This window comes from Eucyclogobius newberryi, unplaced genomic scaffold (genome assembly GCF_026437365.1).
Source record: "Eucyclogobius newberryi isolate DKJ021-1_F unplaced genomic scaffold, fEucNew1.0.hap1 SCAF_20, whole genome shotgun sequence".
Taxonomy (NCBI): Eukaryota; Metazoa; Chordata; class Actinopteri; order Gobiiformes; family Gobiidae; genus Eucyclogobius; species Eucyclogobius newberryi.
Window position 1 is genome coordinate 17,428,095 of NW_027315835.1, and position 16,403 is coordinate 17,444,497.

The 16,403-nt window shown below is 42.0% G+C and overlaps 1 protein-coding gene across 1 annotated transcript in view; it reads left to right on the forward strand.

Annotated features, from left to right (window-relative positions):
- Nucleotides 1–13,509, forward strand: part of itgam.1 (integrin, alpha M (complement component 3 receptor 3 subunit), tandem duplicate 1) — a 33,182-nt gene extending 19,673 nt beyond the window's left edge. Inside the window, 28 exon segments of the mRNA XM_072455819.1 lie at nucleotides 601–647; nucleotides 2,742–2,826; nucleotides 3,628–3,730; nucleotides 3,805–3,908; nucleotides 4,080–4,150; nucleotides 5,618–5,732; nucleotides 5,815–5,945; nucleotides 6,230–6,375; nucleotides 6,477–6,627; nucleotides 6,707–6,851; nucleotides 6,956–7,029; nucleotides 7,107–7,227; nucleotides 7,299–7,435; nucleotides 7,510–7,656; nucleotides 7,743–7,952; nucleotides 8,835–8,968; nucleotides 10,597–10,739; nucleotides 11,058–11,212; nucleotides 11,287–11,406; nucleotides 11,472–11,545; nucleotides 11,627–11,768; nucleotides 11,844–11,962; nucleotides 11,994–12,059; nucleotides 12,146–12,440; nucleotides 12,543–12,653; nucleotides 12,740–12,841; nucleotides 12,918–13,028; nucleotides 13,106–13,509. Of these exon segments, the coding sequence (XP_072311920.1) occupies nucleotides 601–647; nucleotides 2,742–2,826; nucleotides 3,628–3,730; nucleotides 3,805–3,908; nucleotides 4,080–4,150; nucleotides 5,618–5,732; nucleotides 5,815–5,945; nucleotides 6,230–6,375; nucleotides 6,477–6,627; nucleotides 6,707–6,851; nucleotides 6,956–7,029; nucleotides 7,107–7,227; nucleotides 7,299–7,435; nucleotides 7,510–7,656; nucleotides 7,743–7,952; nucleotides 8,835–8,968; nucleotides 10,597–10,739; nucleotides 11,058–11,212; nucleotides 11,287–11,406; nucleotides 11,472–11,545; nucleotides 11,627–11,768; nucleotides 11,844–11,962; nucleotides 11,994–12,059; nucleotides 12,146–12,440; nucleotides 12,543–12,653; nucleotides 12,740–12,841; nucleotides 12,918–13,028; nucleotides 13,106–13,192 (3,446 nt within the window). The 3' untranslated portion in view covers nucleotides 13,193–13,509.
- The last annotated feature ends 2,894 nt before the right edge of the window (nucleotides 13,510–16,403 follow it).

Genomic DNA, 16,403 nt, shown 5'->3' on the forward strand with positions numbered 1-16,403 from the left:
TTAAACCTGAATTTGTGGTCGCACAGAAGTGCTTCACTTTTTTCCCTTTCACTCCTAAACTTTTGATAGAGTGGCATGGAGTCAAGCACAAAATGTAAGCCCATTAGACCTAAAGTTGTGGCGTGAGCGTGATGTGGCAGGGTGGGCTTTAATCAAGCAACCAGCAGGCGGCGCCAGAGCCAAAACGCATAAAAGCCGGAGGTCACTTGATGAATGTTATATTGTCTGACTCACACACTCATCTGGGTGCATAACTATCTCTTTTACCATAAATAAAAGTAGTCCCAGGCAAATAAATTCAAGGCCTTTATTTCAGAATAAAGAAAACAGAAACCTCAGAATAAAAAAAAAAAACTAATTGTTCTCTTAAATAACTTAAAAAACTAAAATGTGCAAACAGAGCATTGACTTAACATTCTCTCATCTTTGTTCTTTAAATAAGGAGGTCCCAGCCCCAAAAAAATGAAGGCCTACTTTTCCAGAAAAAAAGTCCACATCTTCAGAAATCAAGTGGCTTTTTAGGGGGTGAAATGCAAACAGAACTGAGTCTTTTCTCTGAACTTTTCTCTTTTAATTATTTTTCTTTTACTTTTCTTATAGGGTCCTGGACCTTTAATGAGAAAAATGAGCATGTGGCTGACCTGCCAGTAATTTATATCTTGGTTGGAATGAAGTTAGTGCCATTCTCAGGCGCATATCTAGGTGTTCATTGTTGATCCTAGAACGGTACTTGTTTTTGACAATGTTCATAGTGGAAAAAGCTGACTCACAGCTGTAAGTCGATCCAAACATAGTCAAGGTGAACAGTGCTACTTTGGTTAAACCAGGGAACACACTCTCAGAAACAGTCTGTAACCAGAAAATAGCAGGGTCAGTTGTCTCAAAATGCTCTCTTAATGCAGCATTTCCCTCAGATCAATGAGCTCAAGCTGTAGAGATCCTGCATGTGCCACTGAGTCGCTTCCTTCCAAAATCCTCTGACTTCTCTGATGAGGAAAGGATTCTGAATCAACAGGAGGAGCTGCTGCCCAAGGTTGAAGCTGTTGAACCTGTTGCTGAAATTGCTAATCAGCTTGTCAATGAAGTCAACATAGGGGCCTCTTCTCGGTGGGACATGCCTGAAACACCTCCTGAGGGAGGCGCCCAGGAGGCATCCGGAACAGATGCCCGAGCCACCTCAGCTGGCTCCTCTCGATGTGGAGGAGCAGCGGCTCTACTCCGAGCTCCCCCCATGTGGCCGAGCTCCTCACCTTATCTCTAAGGGAGCGCCCAGCCACCCGGCGGAGGAAACTCATTTTGACCGCTTGTATCCGCGATCTTGTTCTTTCGGTCACTACCCAAAGCTCATGACCATAGGTGAGAGTAGGAACGTAGACCGACCGGTAAATAGAGAGCTTTGCCTTTCGGCTCAGCTCCCTCTTCACCACAACGGTCCGATGCAGCGACTGCATCACTGCAGCCGCTGCACCGATCCGCCTGTCAATCTCACGCTCCATCCTTCCCTCACTCGTGAACAAGACCCCGAGATACTTGAACTCCTCCACTTGGGGCAAGGACTCCCCACCCACCTGGAGAGGGCATGCCACCTTTTTCCGGTCGAGAACCATGGCCTCGGATTTGGAGGTGCTGATTCTCATCCCAGCCGCTTCACACTCGGCTGCAAACCGTCCCAGTGCATGTTGCAGGTCCGGGTTTGATGGAGCCATCAGGACAACATTGTCTGCAAACAGCAGAGATGGAATCCTGTGGTCCCCAAACCGGACACCCTCCGACCCCTGACTGCGCCTAGAAATTCTGTCCATAAAAATTATGGACATAACCGATGACAAAGGGCAGCCCTGGCGGAGTCCAACATGCACTGGGAACAGGTCTGACTTACTGCCGGCGATGCGAACACAGCTCCTGCTCCGGTCATACAGGGACCGGACAGCCCTGAGCAAAGGGCCCCGGACCCTGTACTCCCGGAGCACCCCCCAAAGGACCCAACTCACCACCAGGTGGTGATCGGTTGACAACTCTGCCCCTCTCTTCACCCGAGTGTCCAAGACACGCGGCCGGAGGTCAGATGACACGACAACAAAGTCGATCATTGACCTCCGGCCTAGGGTGTCCTGGTGCCATGTGCACTGATGGACACCCTTGTGCTTGAACATGGTGTTCGTTATGGACAATCCGTGGCTAGCACAGAAGTCCAATAACTGAACACCGCTCGGGTTCAGATCGGGGAAGCCGTTCTTCCCGATCACCCCTCTCCAGGTGTCACTGTCATTGCCCAGGTGGGCGTTGAAGTCCCCCAGTAGAACAATGGAGTCCCCGGTCGGTGCACTGTCCAGTACCCCTCCCAAGGACTCCAAGAAGGCCTGGTACTCTGCACTGCTGTTCGGCCCGTAGGCCGCCACAACAGTGAGAGACCTGTCCCCCACCCGAAGGCGAAGGGACGCGACTCTCTCGTTCACTGGGGTAAACTCCAACACGTGGCGGCTGAGCTGAGGGGCTATCAGCAAGCCCACACCAGCCCGCTGCCTCTCCCCGTGGGCAACACCAGAGAAGTGGAGCGTCCAGCCCCTCTCGAGGAGATGGGTTCCAGAGCCCAAACTGTGCGTGGAGGTGAGGCCGACTATATCTAGTCGGTATCGCTCAACCTCCCGCACAAGCTCAGGCTCTTTCCCCCCCAGCGAGGAAAGAGTTCCTCAAACTGGCCCCTTAGCAATGAAAAAGAATCATCCCCTCTTTTGTCACAGCACAGATGTGATGTGGAACTGTCTACGAAGGTTTCACAAGAGATCAACACAATGTATGGGATCAAAACTATAATCATTTTTTCAGGTAGGACATTTTGCCCTTGAAATATACAACATATGTTCTATTTAATGTTTAGTGTTATCATTAACCTACACTAAAGCCTATTCATGCTATATATTTACAGGTCTACTTATCTTCTTATGTCATACCACTCGCTACGTGTATAAATTTAGACTTATTTAATTTCATATAATGTAAAATAACACAATTACCAGGAGGGAGCACCATTTCCTCTACTTGGGCTCAGAATTACTGCTATATTTCAAAGTTCTATCTTAAGAAATAATTAAGCCAAGATGTTGAACTTTACAACACCAACTTTTTTTAGAAGATCAATAGAAAACTGGAGTGATGGGATTCATTAAAGTCCATGTATACGTTTAAACTACGGTACTAGTATTGTTATTAATTGAAATGAATGCACTCCTTTCACCCATTTGATGCGTGTTCACACAGAAAAGGATCTAGGGACCGACCACTCAGACCAGGAAACTCAAGTACATGTAGCCCTACTAAAACTGCATTTGTCCAATACTACTCAGACTTATACAAACTTTATGATCCATAAGAGAAATAACTTGGACGCAGTAGCACAAAAAAACAGTTTTAAGCAATTCTTAATTAGTAAATACTTACTGATTTAAATTACATTTTCATGTAAGTCTCATTTAAGTTGTTTTAATGTTCCATTACACTAAACAGATGCAAATTTTAAAGCTCCCGTGTGTGCTGACTAGTTGTGTGAAGCGGGACTGGAGGATTATACTTATACTTATGTGTGAAAACAACTAATGTGCATATTTGTGTCCTTTTTCTTGTCTTTAGTGTTGCAGAGCGTCGGTAGTTTTAACATTGAACCTGGGGCTTGGAAGTCTTTCATTAACGATGCAGCAGGATTTGGACACAAGGTGATTCAGAAACGAAATGGGTAAGTGAGAACAATAAAGTCATATTACAAGAAATACTTGAGATGTGACTGTCTATATGGATGTTTCTCCACAGCCTGCTGGTCAGCGCTCCTTTCAAGCAGTATTCAAGACAAGGACGAGGGCAGATATACAAGTGTTTACCTGCGAGTAAGAACTGCAGAGAAATATCTGTTACATGTATGTGTCAACCATTTCTTTTATCACATTTCCCCTCCACAATGACCTAAACTGACCTAACTTTGGTATATTTTAGAATATTTTCAGTAAAGTGGCATTCAAATAAAGTTGATGGTGGTGGTGATGATGATGATTATTCACTGCTCATTAATACTATCTCTATGTTCACAGTGCCAGATTTTGCGGTCAACACCTCTCTTGGTTTGTCAATGGCATTTGACCCTAGTAGTGAAAAGTCTCTGGTAAATTATTAAAGCTATGTTCTTAAGTATTCTGTAAGTGATATGTTTAAATTGTGTTACTGCATTTTCTTACATGTTGCTTTGGTTTAGTGAGTTACATATGGTAGAAGTTAAATCTGGCTGCTGGACTTGCTTCCTCTTAGTTGCATCACATTTGTATGTCAAGGGAAGACAAGTTTATTTATAGAGGACAAGTTGTACATAAAGTAATTCAAAGTGCTTTACGTAACATGAAAAGAAATGTTGAAATTAGAATACAAACCGACATAAATAACAACTATAAACTATAAATAATCATGATAAAATTAACTTTAAAAGAGAAGAGTGCAGATAAAATCTCTTCTGTCATGTGCACAGCTAAACAGAACTGTTTTAGTCTACATTTGAAAAATGTCAGAGCAGAAGTCTGTCTCACATCTTCAGGAAGACTGTTCCAGATTTTAGCTGCATAAAACTGAAATGCAGATTTCTTCATGTTTAGTCCTAACTCTGGCACCAGCAGGAGGCCGGTCCATGTTTAGTCCTGACTCTGGCACCAGCAGGAGGCTGGTCCATGTTTAGTCCTGACTCAAGCAACAGCAGGAGGCCGGTCCATGATGTTTAGTCCTGTACTTTGGTGCTAGGCCATGGAGAGACTTGTACACAAGCAGAGCTGCTTTAAAGTCTATTCTCTGAGCCACAGGAGCCAGTGCAGAGACCTGAGCACAGGACTAATGTGATGGTACTTCCTGGTTCTAGTCAGGACCTGAGCAGCAGCGTTCTGGATGAACTGCAGCTGTTTTACAGCTTGTTTGGAGAGGCCAGTGAGCAGGTCGTTACAGAAGTCTAATCTACTGGAGGCAAACACATTGAAAAGTCTCTCCAAGTCTGGTTTAGACTGGTTTAGATGGTTTTAGATGGTAAAAGGAAACTGATGTTATTAATTTAATGTAGCTGTTAAAGTTCATGTTTTTATCACCCCCAGATTAACTGGGTTAACTTGATTTGTAGGTTTTAGATCAGGGGTGGGCAATTTTTTTCCTCCGAGGGCCATATTCGAATCCAGGCAAGTAGCGAAGGGCCGGCCCGCGATCATTGGTGTGAAAAAAAAAAAAAATCCCAAAAAATTAAATATCAAATAAAATATCACTTTTCTGTCAAATATAGGCTATTGAATCTATTATTTAATTCATTTCACATCATATTTATAAAGGATACAAGTCCAGACGGATGCCTGAGGGCAGAAAAAAAAAAAAAAGAAAGCTTGGCGGGCCGGATTGAAAGGCCCGGCGGGCCGGATGTGGCCCGCGGGCCATAGTTTGCCCACCACTGTTTTAGAGCAAGAGACTGGAGGTAACTTATTTTTGGATTAATTATTCTATTTTATAATAAAAGTTCGGTGCAGATGGCAGATTCCTTAAATGATAAAATAAATTACTATTTCCAGTATTGTAGCATCAATGATAATAATGAAGACTTCTCCATCAGGTTTGTGGGCCAACCATCCCAAAGGATTGCAGAAGCATTACCATGTACAATGGTCTATGCTTGGAAATGGATCAAAGTAACATTCTCAGAAGAACCACTCCAAGTTCAACTGCAGGTATGTTGACTCATGACTGCCCTGGACAAGTGCATGATTCAGGAATGATTTATTTGTGTTTGGTATGCTTTTGTCTCACCAGATTGCCCAAGCCAACCAGCAGACATTGCATTTCTGTTGGACGGTTCAGGCAGTGTAAACGCAGCTGATTTCACAAAAATGAAGAACTTTGTTGTCAATGTGATCAACTCATTTCTTGGAAAAGATTCAAAGGTGAGACAAATAATTATTACAGAATAGGTTGTGTTCATGTGACACCATTCTAAGGGTTAGTGTTAGGTAGTGTAAAACTGATGAGCCATAATTCATATCTGTAATAACTGGGTCCATACATAAAAATGACAAAGTTCAGTGTCATCACTTTCAGGCTGAATAAACAAGTTTTTTCAGAAAGTGGTGCATTTTTTTAACTCTAAGGTGGGATTGTTGTCTGTTGAAAGGACAAACAAATTATGTGAAGATTATTATTGTTAATATTCATATTTATTTCTTTTCAGTTTTCCATCGTACAGTTTTCACATGTGTTTGAAATTAGTTATTATTTCAATACATTTCAAGTCAGTGGATCTTGGCAGTCACAAATAAATAATATACGACAACTACAAGGAGGAACCTATACAGCTACTGCAATAAAGAGAGTTGTGTAAGTAACACTGATTGATGTCAGTTTTCACTCATTATACATTATTTTAATATATATAAACAGATATATGTACAGATGAATGATGAAATATTATCTTTCAGAAATGAAGTCTTCATATCATCAAACGGTAATCGGCCAAAGGCAAATAATGTATTGATTGTCATTACTGATGGAGAGTCCAACGATCGTAATTACTTACCTGGAGCTAGAGATGCAGCAAACCAAAAAAACATTATTACATTTGCAATTGGGGTAAGATATAAATTCTGACTTCAAAAAATAGATTGACACATTTTGTTTTAATCATCATCTCACATTGTCAAACTTATAGGTTGGGGATTCGTTCAAAAATGTGAAAGCGTTAAATGAGCTTGAAACCATTGCATCATCCAAAAGTAATGTCTTTCGAGTTGACGGTTTTGATGCCCTTGATCAAATAAGACGGACTTTGCAGGAAAAAATCTTCTCTATTGAAGGTAAAGAGGACCATGTATTCAGTGCTTTGCATTGGGCATATGTTTGTGTTATAGTCATATACTAATATATATAACTACAAATGCATTTCAAACATTTTATCCAGGAACTCAAACAGGTGGGGAGACTTTGAAAATGGAAATGTCTCAGTTTGGCTTTGGTGCAGCCTTTTCTAGAGAGGTAACAGTCCATTTTTTATTGAGTATACAAGACTCTAAATATTAAATTAATATTAGATATTGTTGTCTTATCTTTAGGGATTCCAAATCACAGCTGTTGGTGCCAATGAGTGGAAAGGAGCGTTAATGAAGTACACCCGCTCTGGTGTACTGACGAGTTCGTATGAGCCTGAAGACATTGAAAATGACAGTTATCTGGGTTTGTATTGTTGAAAGAGCAATGTGTCAATACTGTGTATTTCCAGATGGTTTGACACTTTTGTGTTGTAGGTTATTCCATTGCTATTGCAAATACTCTGAAAGGGACATTTACAGCTGTTGGTGCACCACGATATCAACACAGAGGCATTGTGAAGTATGTTTCCAGCATTAACAATCAGCAAACGATCGATCCGAAGGATTGGCAGGTATGTAGTCACTGTTAAGAATAGAATCATTATAATGATCACTTACTAAACTGCTGTTGTCACTGTTGCTACAGTTTCAGAGTGGCGAATATTTTGGGGCGGAAGTTTGTACAATGGATGTCAATAATGATGGCTACACTGACTTGCTCCTGATATCAGCACCAATGTATACGGAGAGAGACAGGGAAGGAAGAGTCTATGTCTGCGATGTAACTGATTGGGTAATAGATAAATGATCTTCTATTTAAGTAATAATAAAAAATTAAATAATAATATGAAAAATTAAATAATCTTATGTTTTTATTAGAATGTGGAATGTCACTTTGAATCTCCGTTAATCCTGAAGGGGGCACCAGAAAAAGGGAGGTTTGGGTCATCTTTGGCTGTATTGCCAGATCTGAACTCAGACAATTTAGCTGATTTTGCTGTTGGAGCCCCTATGGAGAATGGTGGTGAAGGCACTATTTATATTTACCATGGCTCCGGGTTTAGGAGGATTAATCCTACCTGTTCACAGGTAAGCAAAATCCAAGGTTTGTTTCTAGACTAAACAGTCTAGAAGTACCATTATACTATACTAGTATTTCTCACAGTAACAAACCCATAAATAGGAATACCTAACCTGTTAAAATATAGAATAATTTTCCAAAATACACTGCCTGTCCAAAAAAAAGTTGCCACTTGGATTAAACTAAGCAAATACAGTAGGGCCGAGCCTCCTACTGGAGAACTGCTGCAGGTGATGATCTTTCAGCTGCAACACAGTATTTAAACCCAACTGATGCAGCGAGTGTCTTCTGAAACAACCATGTGGAAAGACATAGACAAGATCAGTGTGTTTGAGAAGGGTCAAATCATTGGCATCAAGCAGAGAAAACATCTAAGGAGAAGGAGAAACTAATGTACTGCAGATCTGAACCCCAGTGAGAGTGTTGGGACGAGCTGGAGAAGGCTTTGTGCAGTGGTCTCTGTCTCACAGCATCAATACAAGATCAACTGGTGAAAAATAATGCAACACTGGATGGAAATAAATCTTTTAATACTGCAGAAGCTTATTGAAACTATGTGTGCTGCAATCAAAGCTAAAGGAGGTCCTACTAAATGGAGCGGGTGCTCATTTGTTTTACGGTGACATGCAGTGTATCTGGGTTTCATAGTGTCACCTCTTTTTAGAATCAATGGTGACATCACTAATGTCTGCAACTGCTCATCCTCTAGACTGCGACTGTAATTATTTGTGATTTATTTACTGTTGTATTTATTAGGTTAGTGGAACCTTTTTAACAATGGTGCATGATTTGAATTTGTTTTTGTTAATAGATTGATTCACAAATCATTTGCATACAACAAGCTTTTTTGGAATAGATAAATTCCATAATGATCTTTTTTCTTCTTCTAGAGAATTACTGCCTCTGAAGTGAGCTCAGGTTTGACTTTCTTTGGCACATCAATCAGTCCGACATCATTGGACCTCAGCGGTGATGGCCTGCCAGATTTGATGGTTGGTTCAAAAGGGGCTGTTGTCCTTCTCAGGTACATGCAAGTACTTACTATCTATAGTAATATATGCTGGATATAGGTGGATAAAAAAATATTTATTTGGTCCCAAAAATTATATAATATATCCAATGATTACATAGGTGACTGCCTCTCACCTTTAGTATTATTTCAATAGAGCCACTGGCTATTGGTTTAAAAAAATCATCCCCATATAAAAGTATTTCATCAGATAGCCTTCTATCAGAGGATGATGTGCTTCTCGCAGTAACCAACCCAGAATAGGAATACTTAACCTGTTAATATATGAAGAATAATTTTCCAAAATATCTGCGTGTTTCACTAGTAAGGACCACAACCCCAGCTACGAGGTTAAATGTTTATTGACACACGAGAAACATGAACAACACAGAAATGGATGCCGTTTTGGGGCTTCTGGCAATGAGGGCCTCGGTCCCCCCATTTGGGAGATCGATTAGAATAATTAGAACAATTAAAAAGAGCATGGGAGGGAGGGGCACGACGTTATGAACACAGATGTAGGTGATACGGATGCTTAGATAGTGATAACAAACTTATCTTCATGTAATAAACTAGTCTATGTTTATGTGCATAGGTTTTATATCAGAGCACTACAGGCTTGTGGAGCTGCAGTGCCTCACAGTTGGGATATATGTGTAAAATGATATATGTGTTGGGTGCACTTGTGTTGGAGATTTATAGTATTTTCTCATTGTAGTCATCACCCTGGGCTACATGAGTATGTCAGGCTGTAGTTGTGTTACTCGGCTGTAAGAAGTGGAATGAGTTGTATGGATGATGACGTGTGTAAAACATCGCTTTTTGGCTGTGCCAAACACAATCCAGGCGTCAGGAGCTGAGTGGAAGTGCAGACTGCAGACAGATGGTTTGTGTTCTGTGTGTTCTACTGAGTTTGTCCAAGGGATGACAAAAAGGTTAGAATCGGTGCATAAAACTTAAGTGCACACAATGAGCACGTAAGAAAAACAACTTGGATGAGCAGAACGTGTGAACATAACAGCGAGGCTGCTGCTCCTGTCTGCGGGCGGCTGTGGCACGGAGCACGGCAGCTGTTTGAGCCCATGTTGCACTACGGCTGCACCATGGAGAAAGTAAAGCGTTTATCCAACAGTTTGAATGATGTGTAACAGGAAAGGTGCTGCTAAACTGCAGAGTCTTTGTCTTGTAATCAGCACACGTAAGACATCGTTTTAAAGGCCAATAAACACTTTAATATCTACTGCAGGCTTTTTTGTCGTTCTAAACTGTCAACTCATCCAATCCCGTTCTTTGGCGCCCTGGCCGTGGTGCTGAAAGCGAACTAATTTTTTGGGTAGTGGCCAATTTTACATGAAACTCTAGAAATGTACTGTTCACAAGTCAAACATTTATTTGAAAAAGTGTAATTGTTTCCTTTTAACAATCATTTTTACAGACTGTGTTAGTCAGTGTTGGATTCAATATAACTGAGAAAACAAGACAGGACGTGGTCGTATGAAGAAGAATTTATTTCCCTAACAATTACAGACTAAAGCAAATTGTTCAGCGTAAACTATCACTCTGTCACTTACATTATCACTCATGTGTATGATAATTCCTTAATTTGCATTTAAAAAAAAACATTTTTCATTCTTGTGTCTCAGGTCCAAACCAATTGTAAAAGTCGATGCTACGATTTCCTTCACGCCAGAGCTGATCCCAACTCAGAACCCAGACTGTTCCAAACCTATTGAAGCCATAGCTGCTGTCTGCTTCACTATGTCCAAAGTCACTAGACTAGATCAAGGTATTCATTTAAGTTTGAGTAATTCGCTTTTAAATATTCGCTGAATATGTCGGTGTAATCCCTCATTCGTCCAGGAGTGTTCCATTGTAGAAAAAGCTTCAGTTGTAGTCATCTGGACTCAGTTAGAAAAAATAGACGTTTCGGCTCTCATCCAAGAGTCATTGTCAATAAAATAATTTAGGTCTAAATTCTAAATGCTAAATTCTCTTATTGACAATGACTATTGGATGAGAGCCGAAACGTCTATTTTTTCTAACTGAGTCCAGATGACTACAACTGAAGCTTTTTCTACATTCGCTGAATATATGTGTTTTTCAGCTCAGGCCAATCTCAATTATACTTTTACTTTTGATGCAACTCGCACTGTCCCACATCACCGGGCATTCATCAAGGAGAAAGAACAAAAGACAACAGGAAATCTCACCATTTCATTGGACCGTCAGCAGTGTGTTAATATCAATTTCTTTATACAGGTTAGAAATGTTCATTCATATACCACTGGATACTGTGTGTTGTTCTATTAATATTGAGTATTCTTTACTTGCAGTCCTGCCCTGAAGACGCTCTCAATCCTCTTTACAATGAAATGCATTTCACATTTGAAAGCTTCCTTCCAAGTCTCACTCCAAGTCTCTCTCAACAGTCACCCACAACAATGAACAAATATGTACGTGGGATTGATATATTACACTCTAACATAGCTTATATTTCATCCAAATATTATCATTTCAGTTGGGGTTTGAGATCAATTGTGGGACGGATGAGACGTGTACAGACAACCTCATAGTGGACTTAAACTTCACCAAGTACACAGTTTTTCTTATGTAGTATCCAGTCTTTTGGAATATTACTATTTTAGTTACTTAATAATCATTTTGACTTTATAGATCTTCTGTGGTCCAAGTAGGCATTGATGAGTTGTTCAATGTAACAGTTTCCTTACACAATAGAGAGGAAAATTCCTACTACACCAGAGTCATCCTGACATATCCTGCTGGCCTCTCCTACCGGAAGTTCACTGGGCTTCAAGTAAGTAGTTTGCCTGATAATAATTAAAAATGTTATTATTCCTAGTTATTTCTTCATTCATTTATTTTTGTATAGGGGAGAATTGACTGTAACTCCGTGGACAGTGAAGACACTTTGACACGAGGAAGGACAGAATGCTTTATTGATAAACCTATTTTTAAGAGCAATGCAAAGGTTTGTAAATCATTTCTCATGTAACCTCCACCATCAGTTGCCCATTGTTGTCTCATATGGATTTAACGCCAACAGTCAACTTGAGAGGAGGATTTTTATCACTGCAAATGCAACCAGGTGCAATTTACTGTAGCATCAACAAAAATAACACCATATATAACCATAAAGTCACCTACATTTTTATTTGTGTCCTTTACTTGTAGTGGGAATGAGCAGTCGTCCCAAACATCCCAGCGATACAAAATGAGAGAAATTGATGTTAAATACAGCATTTCAATGACAATTGGAAGGTTGGGTGCATTTAGTACAAAATGCTTTCAAATATAAAGATAGTTTTAAGAAATCGTTTATTTTTTCAATAAAACTTCTTTCACTTTTCATTGTACTGCACTTGAGATGGATCGAAATTGTTTTCAGATTGCAGACTGTCAAAAAGACAGGGATGAAGAGCCAACTCTGGCAGATTTTGTTCCACAAATACAGGAGAACATGTTTGTGGTCAGTATCAATCTGTCATAATCAGTATGGTAACATTAAAATTAAAGTTGAAGATAAAATCCAATCATTTGTGTATGTATTTGACATTTCAACCACAAACAGAACTGCAGTGTGGCCAAATGCAGGGTTTTCAGGTGTACTCGCTTCATGGGGCGAATGGAGAGTAAAGATTACATCATCTCTGCAAATCTCAGCTCAGGATGGATTGAGCAGGTCCTTACTCCGTAGAACACATACAAACAAATGAAATATGACCTGATTGAAGCCATTGTTCCCTGATAAACATTTACTTTACACAGATTGGACTAAATTCTGCCAAGTTTTCCCTCATCAGCACAGCCATTCTGGATTACGACACAAGCAGGTTTATTTTCTATTCGTCTAAAAACAACCCCATCAAGGTACAGTCTCCTCTTTATTGGCAACTTTGAAAATATTTTTTATCAGGAATATTTTTTGAAAATCTAACACACACAGATTGAAGCAGAGGTAGAAGTCTATACTGAGGTGGACTTCACCAAAGAAATCATTGGAGGCTCAGTGGGAGCTCTGGCACTGGTGTTGTTACTTACTGCAGTCTTGTACAAGGTAGGTAGAATAACAACTATGGAAAAAAACAAAACACTATTACACATTCCGACATTGTATCTGCATCTGTTCTACAGGCTGGATTTTTCAAGAGTAAATACCAGCAGATGATTGCTGATGAGGCCCAAGGACAGGAAGGGGCTCTGGATGGTGCTCCAGAATAACCACTCGCATGATTTAACATAGCCTATAATATAATAATGTTCTATGTATTTACAAAACAGTTCATTTAGCCTAATTTGTATGCAGTTTTTCAAACTTTTATGAAAACGGGCCTACTTAAAGGTGGTATGGACGATTTTTTTCAGCAAATTTTTTATCATATTTCCTCGTGGCGTGGATAAATCATTTGTCCTGCCACATATCAATCATAAAACCCACCTACCGCTCACCTGCAGCCGCGTCAGGCTCGTCCCCACGTTTCCGCGTGCCTAAGCGCATGGATCTATCATAATATAGTTCCCTCAGTGTACGGGGCAAAATGAAGACGGAGAAAGACAGAAATCTACAGGAGATGAGAGATGCGATGCGCTCCGTTGCGCTAATAAACAAACGCACGTGTGTGTTGTATCAGTCCGCACGGGGATGTGCGCATGCGCACTTCCGCCTGCGTTCTCAAATCGCCGAAAAATCGTCCATACCGCCTTTAAGGTATTATAATGTAAACTTTTTCATGTCTAAATTTCCAATAAATACACTTTTTTGTTAAACTAAGTACTTAGATCATTTGTGTTTTTCTATTGTTTTAAAAATATTCATTTTAAATTAAACCTGAATTTGTGGTCGCACAGAAGTGCTTCACTTTTTTCCCTTTCACTCCTAAACTTTTGATAGAGTGGCATGGAGTCAAGCACAAAATGTAAGCCCATTAGACCTAAAGTTGTGGCGTGAGCGTGATGTGGCAGGGTGGGCTTTAATCAAGCAACCAGCAGGCGGCGCCAGAGCCAAAACGCATAAAAGCCGGAGGTCACTTGATGAATGTTATATTGTCTGACTCACACACTCATCTGGGTGCATAACTATCTCTTTTACCATAAATAAAAGTAGTCCCAGGCAAATAAATTCAAGGCCTTTATTTCAGAATAAAGAAAACAGAAACCTCAGAATAAAAAAAAAAAACTAATTGTTCTCTTAAATAACTTAAAAAACTAAAATGTGCAAACAGAGCATTGACTTAACATTCTCTCATCTTTGTTCTTTAAATAAGGAGGTCCCAGCCCCAAAAAAATGAAGGCCTACTTTTCCAGAAAAAAAGTCCACATCTTCAGAAATCAAGTGGCTTTTTAGGGGGTGAAATGCAAACAGAACTGAGTCTTTTCTCTGAACTTTTCTCTTTTAATTATTTTTCTTTTACTTTTCTTATAGGGTCCTGGACCTTTAATGAGAAAAATGAGCATGTGGCTGACCTGCCAGTAATTTATATCTTGGTTGGAATGAAGTTAGTGCCATTCTCAGGCGCATATCTAGGTGTTCATTGTTGATCCTAGAACGGTACTTGTTTTTGACAATGTTCATAGTGGAAAAAGCTGACTCACAGCTGTAAGTCGATCCAAACATAGTCAAGGTGAACAGTGCTACTTTGGTTAAACCAGGGAACACACTCTCAGAAACAGTCTGTAACCAGAAAATAGCAGGGTCAGTTGTCTCAAAATGCTCTCTTAATGCAGCATTTCCCTCAGATCAATGAGCTCAAGCTGTAGAGATCCTGCATGTGCCACTGAGTCGCTTCCTTCCAAAATCCTCTGACTTCTCTGATGAGGAAAGGATTCTGAATCAACAGGAGGAGCTGCTGCCCAAGGTTGAAGCTGTTGAACCTGTTGCTGAAATTGCTAATCAGCTTGTCAATGAAGTCAACATAGGGGCCTCTTCTCGGTGGGACATGCCTGAAACACCTCCTGAGGGAGGCGCCCAGGAGGCATCCGGAACAGATGCCCGAGCCACCTCAGCTGGCTCCTCTCGATGTGGAGGAGCAGCGGCTCTACTCCGAGCTCCCCCCATGTGGCCGAGCTCCTCACCTTATCTCTAAGGGAGCGCCCAGCCACCCGGCGGAGGAAACTCATTTTGACCGCTTGTATCCGCGATCTTGTTCTTTCGGTCACTACCCAAAGCTCATGACCATAGGTGAGAGTAGGAACGTAGACCGACCGGTAAATAGAGAGCTTTGCCTTTCGGCTCAGCTCCCTCTTCACCACAACGGTCCGATGCAGCGACTGCATCACTGCAGCCGCTGCACCGATCCGCCTGTCAATCTCACGCTCCATCCTTCCCTCACTCGTGAACAAGACCCCGAGATACTTGAACTCCTCCACTTGGGGCAAGGACTCCCCACCCACCTGGAGAGGGCATGCCACCTTTTTCCGGTCGAGAACCATGGCCTCGGATTTGGAGGTGCTGATTCTCATCCCAGCCGCTTCACACTCGGCTGCAAACCGTCCCAGTGCATGTTGCAGGTCCGGGTTTGATGGAGCCATCAGGACAACATTGTCTGCAAACAGCAGAGATGGAATCCTGTGGTCCCCAAACCGGACACCCTCCGACCCCTGACTGCGCCTAGAAATTCTGTCCATAAAAATTATGGACATAACCGATGACAAAGGGCAGCCCTGGCGGAGTCCAACATGCACTGGGAACAGGTCTGACTTACTGCCGGCGATGCGAACACAGCTCCTGCTCCGGTCATACAGGGACCGGACAGCCCTGAGCAAAGGGCCCCGGACCCTGTACTCCCGGAGCACCCCCCAAAGGACCCAACTCACCACCAGGTGGTGATCGGTTGACAACTCTGCCCCTCTCTTCACCCGAGTGTCCAAGACACGCGGCCGGAGGTCAGATGACACGACAACAAAGTCGATCATTGACCTCCGGCCTAGGGTGTCCTGGTGCCACGTGCACTGATGGACACCCTTGTGCTTGAACATGGTGTTCGTTATGGACAATCCGTGGCTAGCACAGAAGTCCAATAACTGAACACCGCTCGGGTTCAGATCGGGGAAGCCGTTCTTCCCGATCACCCCTCTCCAGGTGTCACTGTCATTGCCCAGGTGGGCGTTGAAGTCCCCCAGTAGAACAATGGAGTCCCCGGTCGGTGCACTGTCCAGTACCCCTCCCAAGGACTCCAAGAAGGCCTGGTACTCTGCACTGCTGTTCGGCCCGTAGGCCGCCACAACAGTGAGAGACCTGTCCCCCACCCGAAGGCGAAGGGACGCGACTCTCTCGTTCACTGGGGTAAACTCCAACACGTGGCGGCTGAGCTGAGGGGCTATCAGCAAGCCCACACCAGCCCGCTGCCTCTCCCCGCGGGCAACACCAGAGAAGTGGAGCGTCCAGCCCCTCTCGAGGAGATGGGTTCCAGAGCCCAAACTGTGCGTGGAGGTG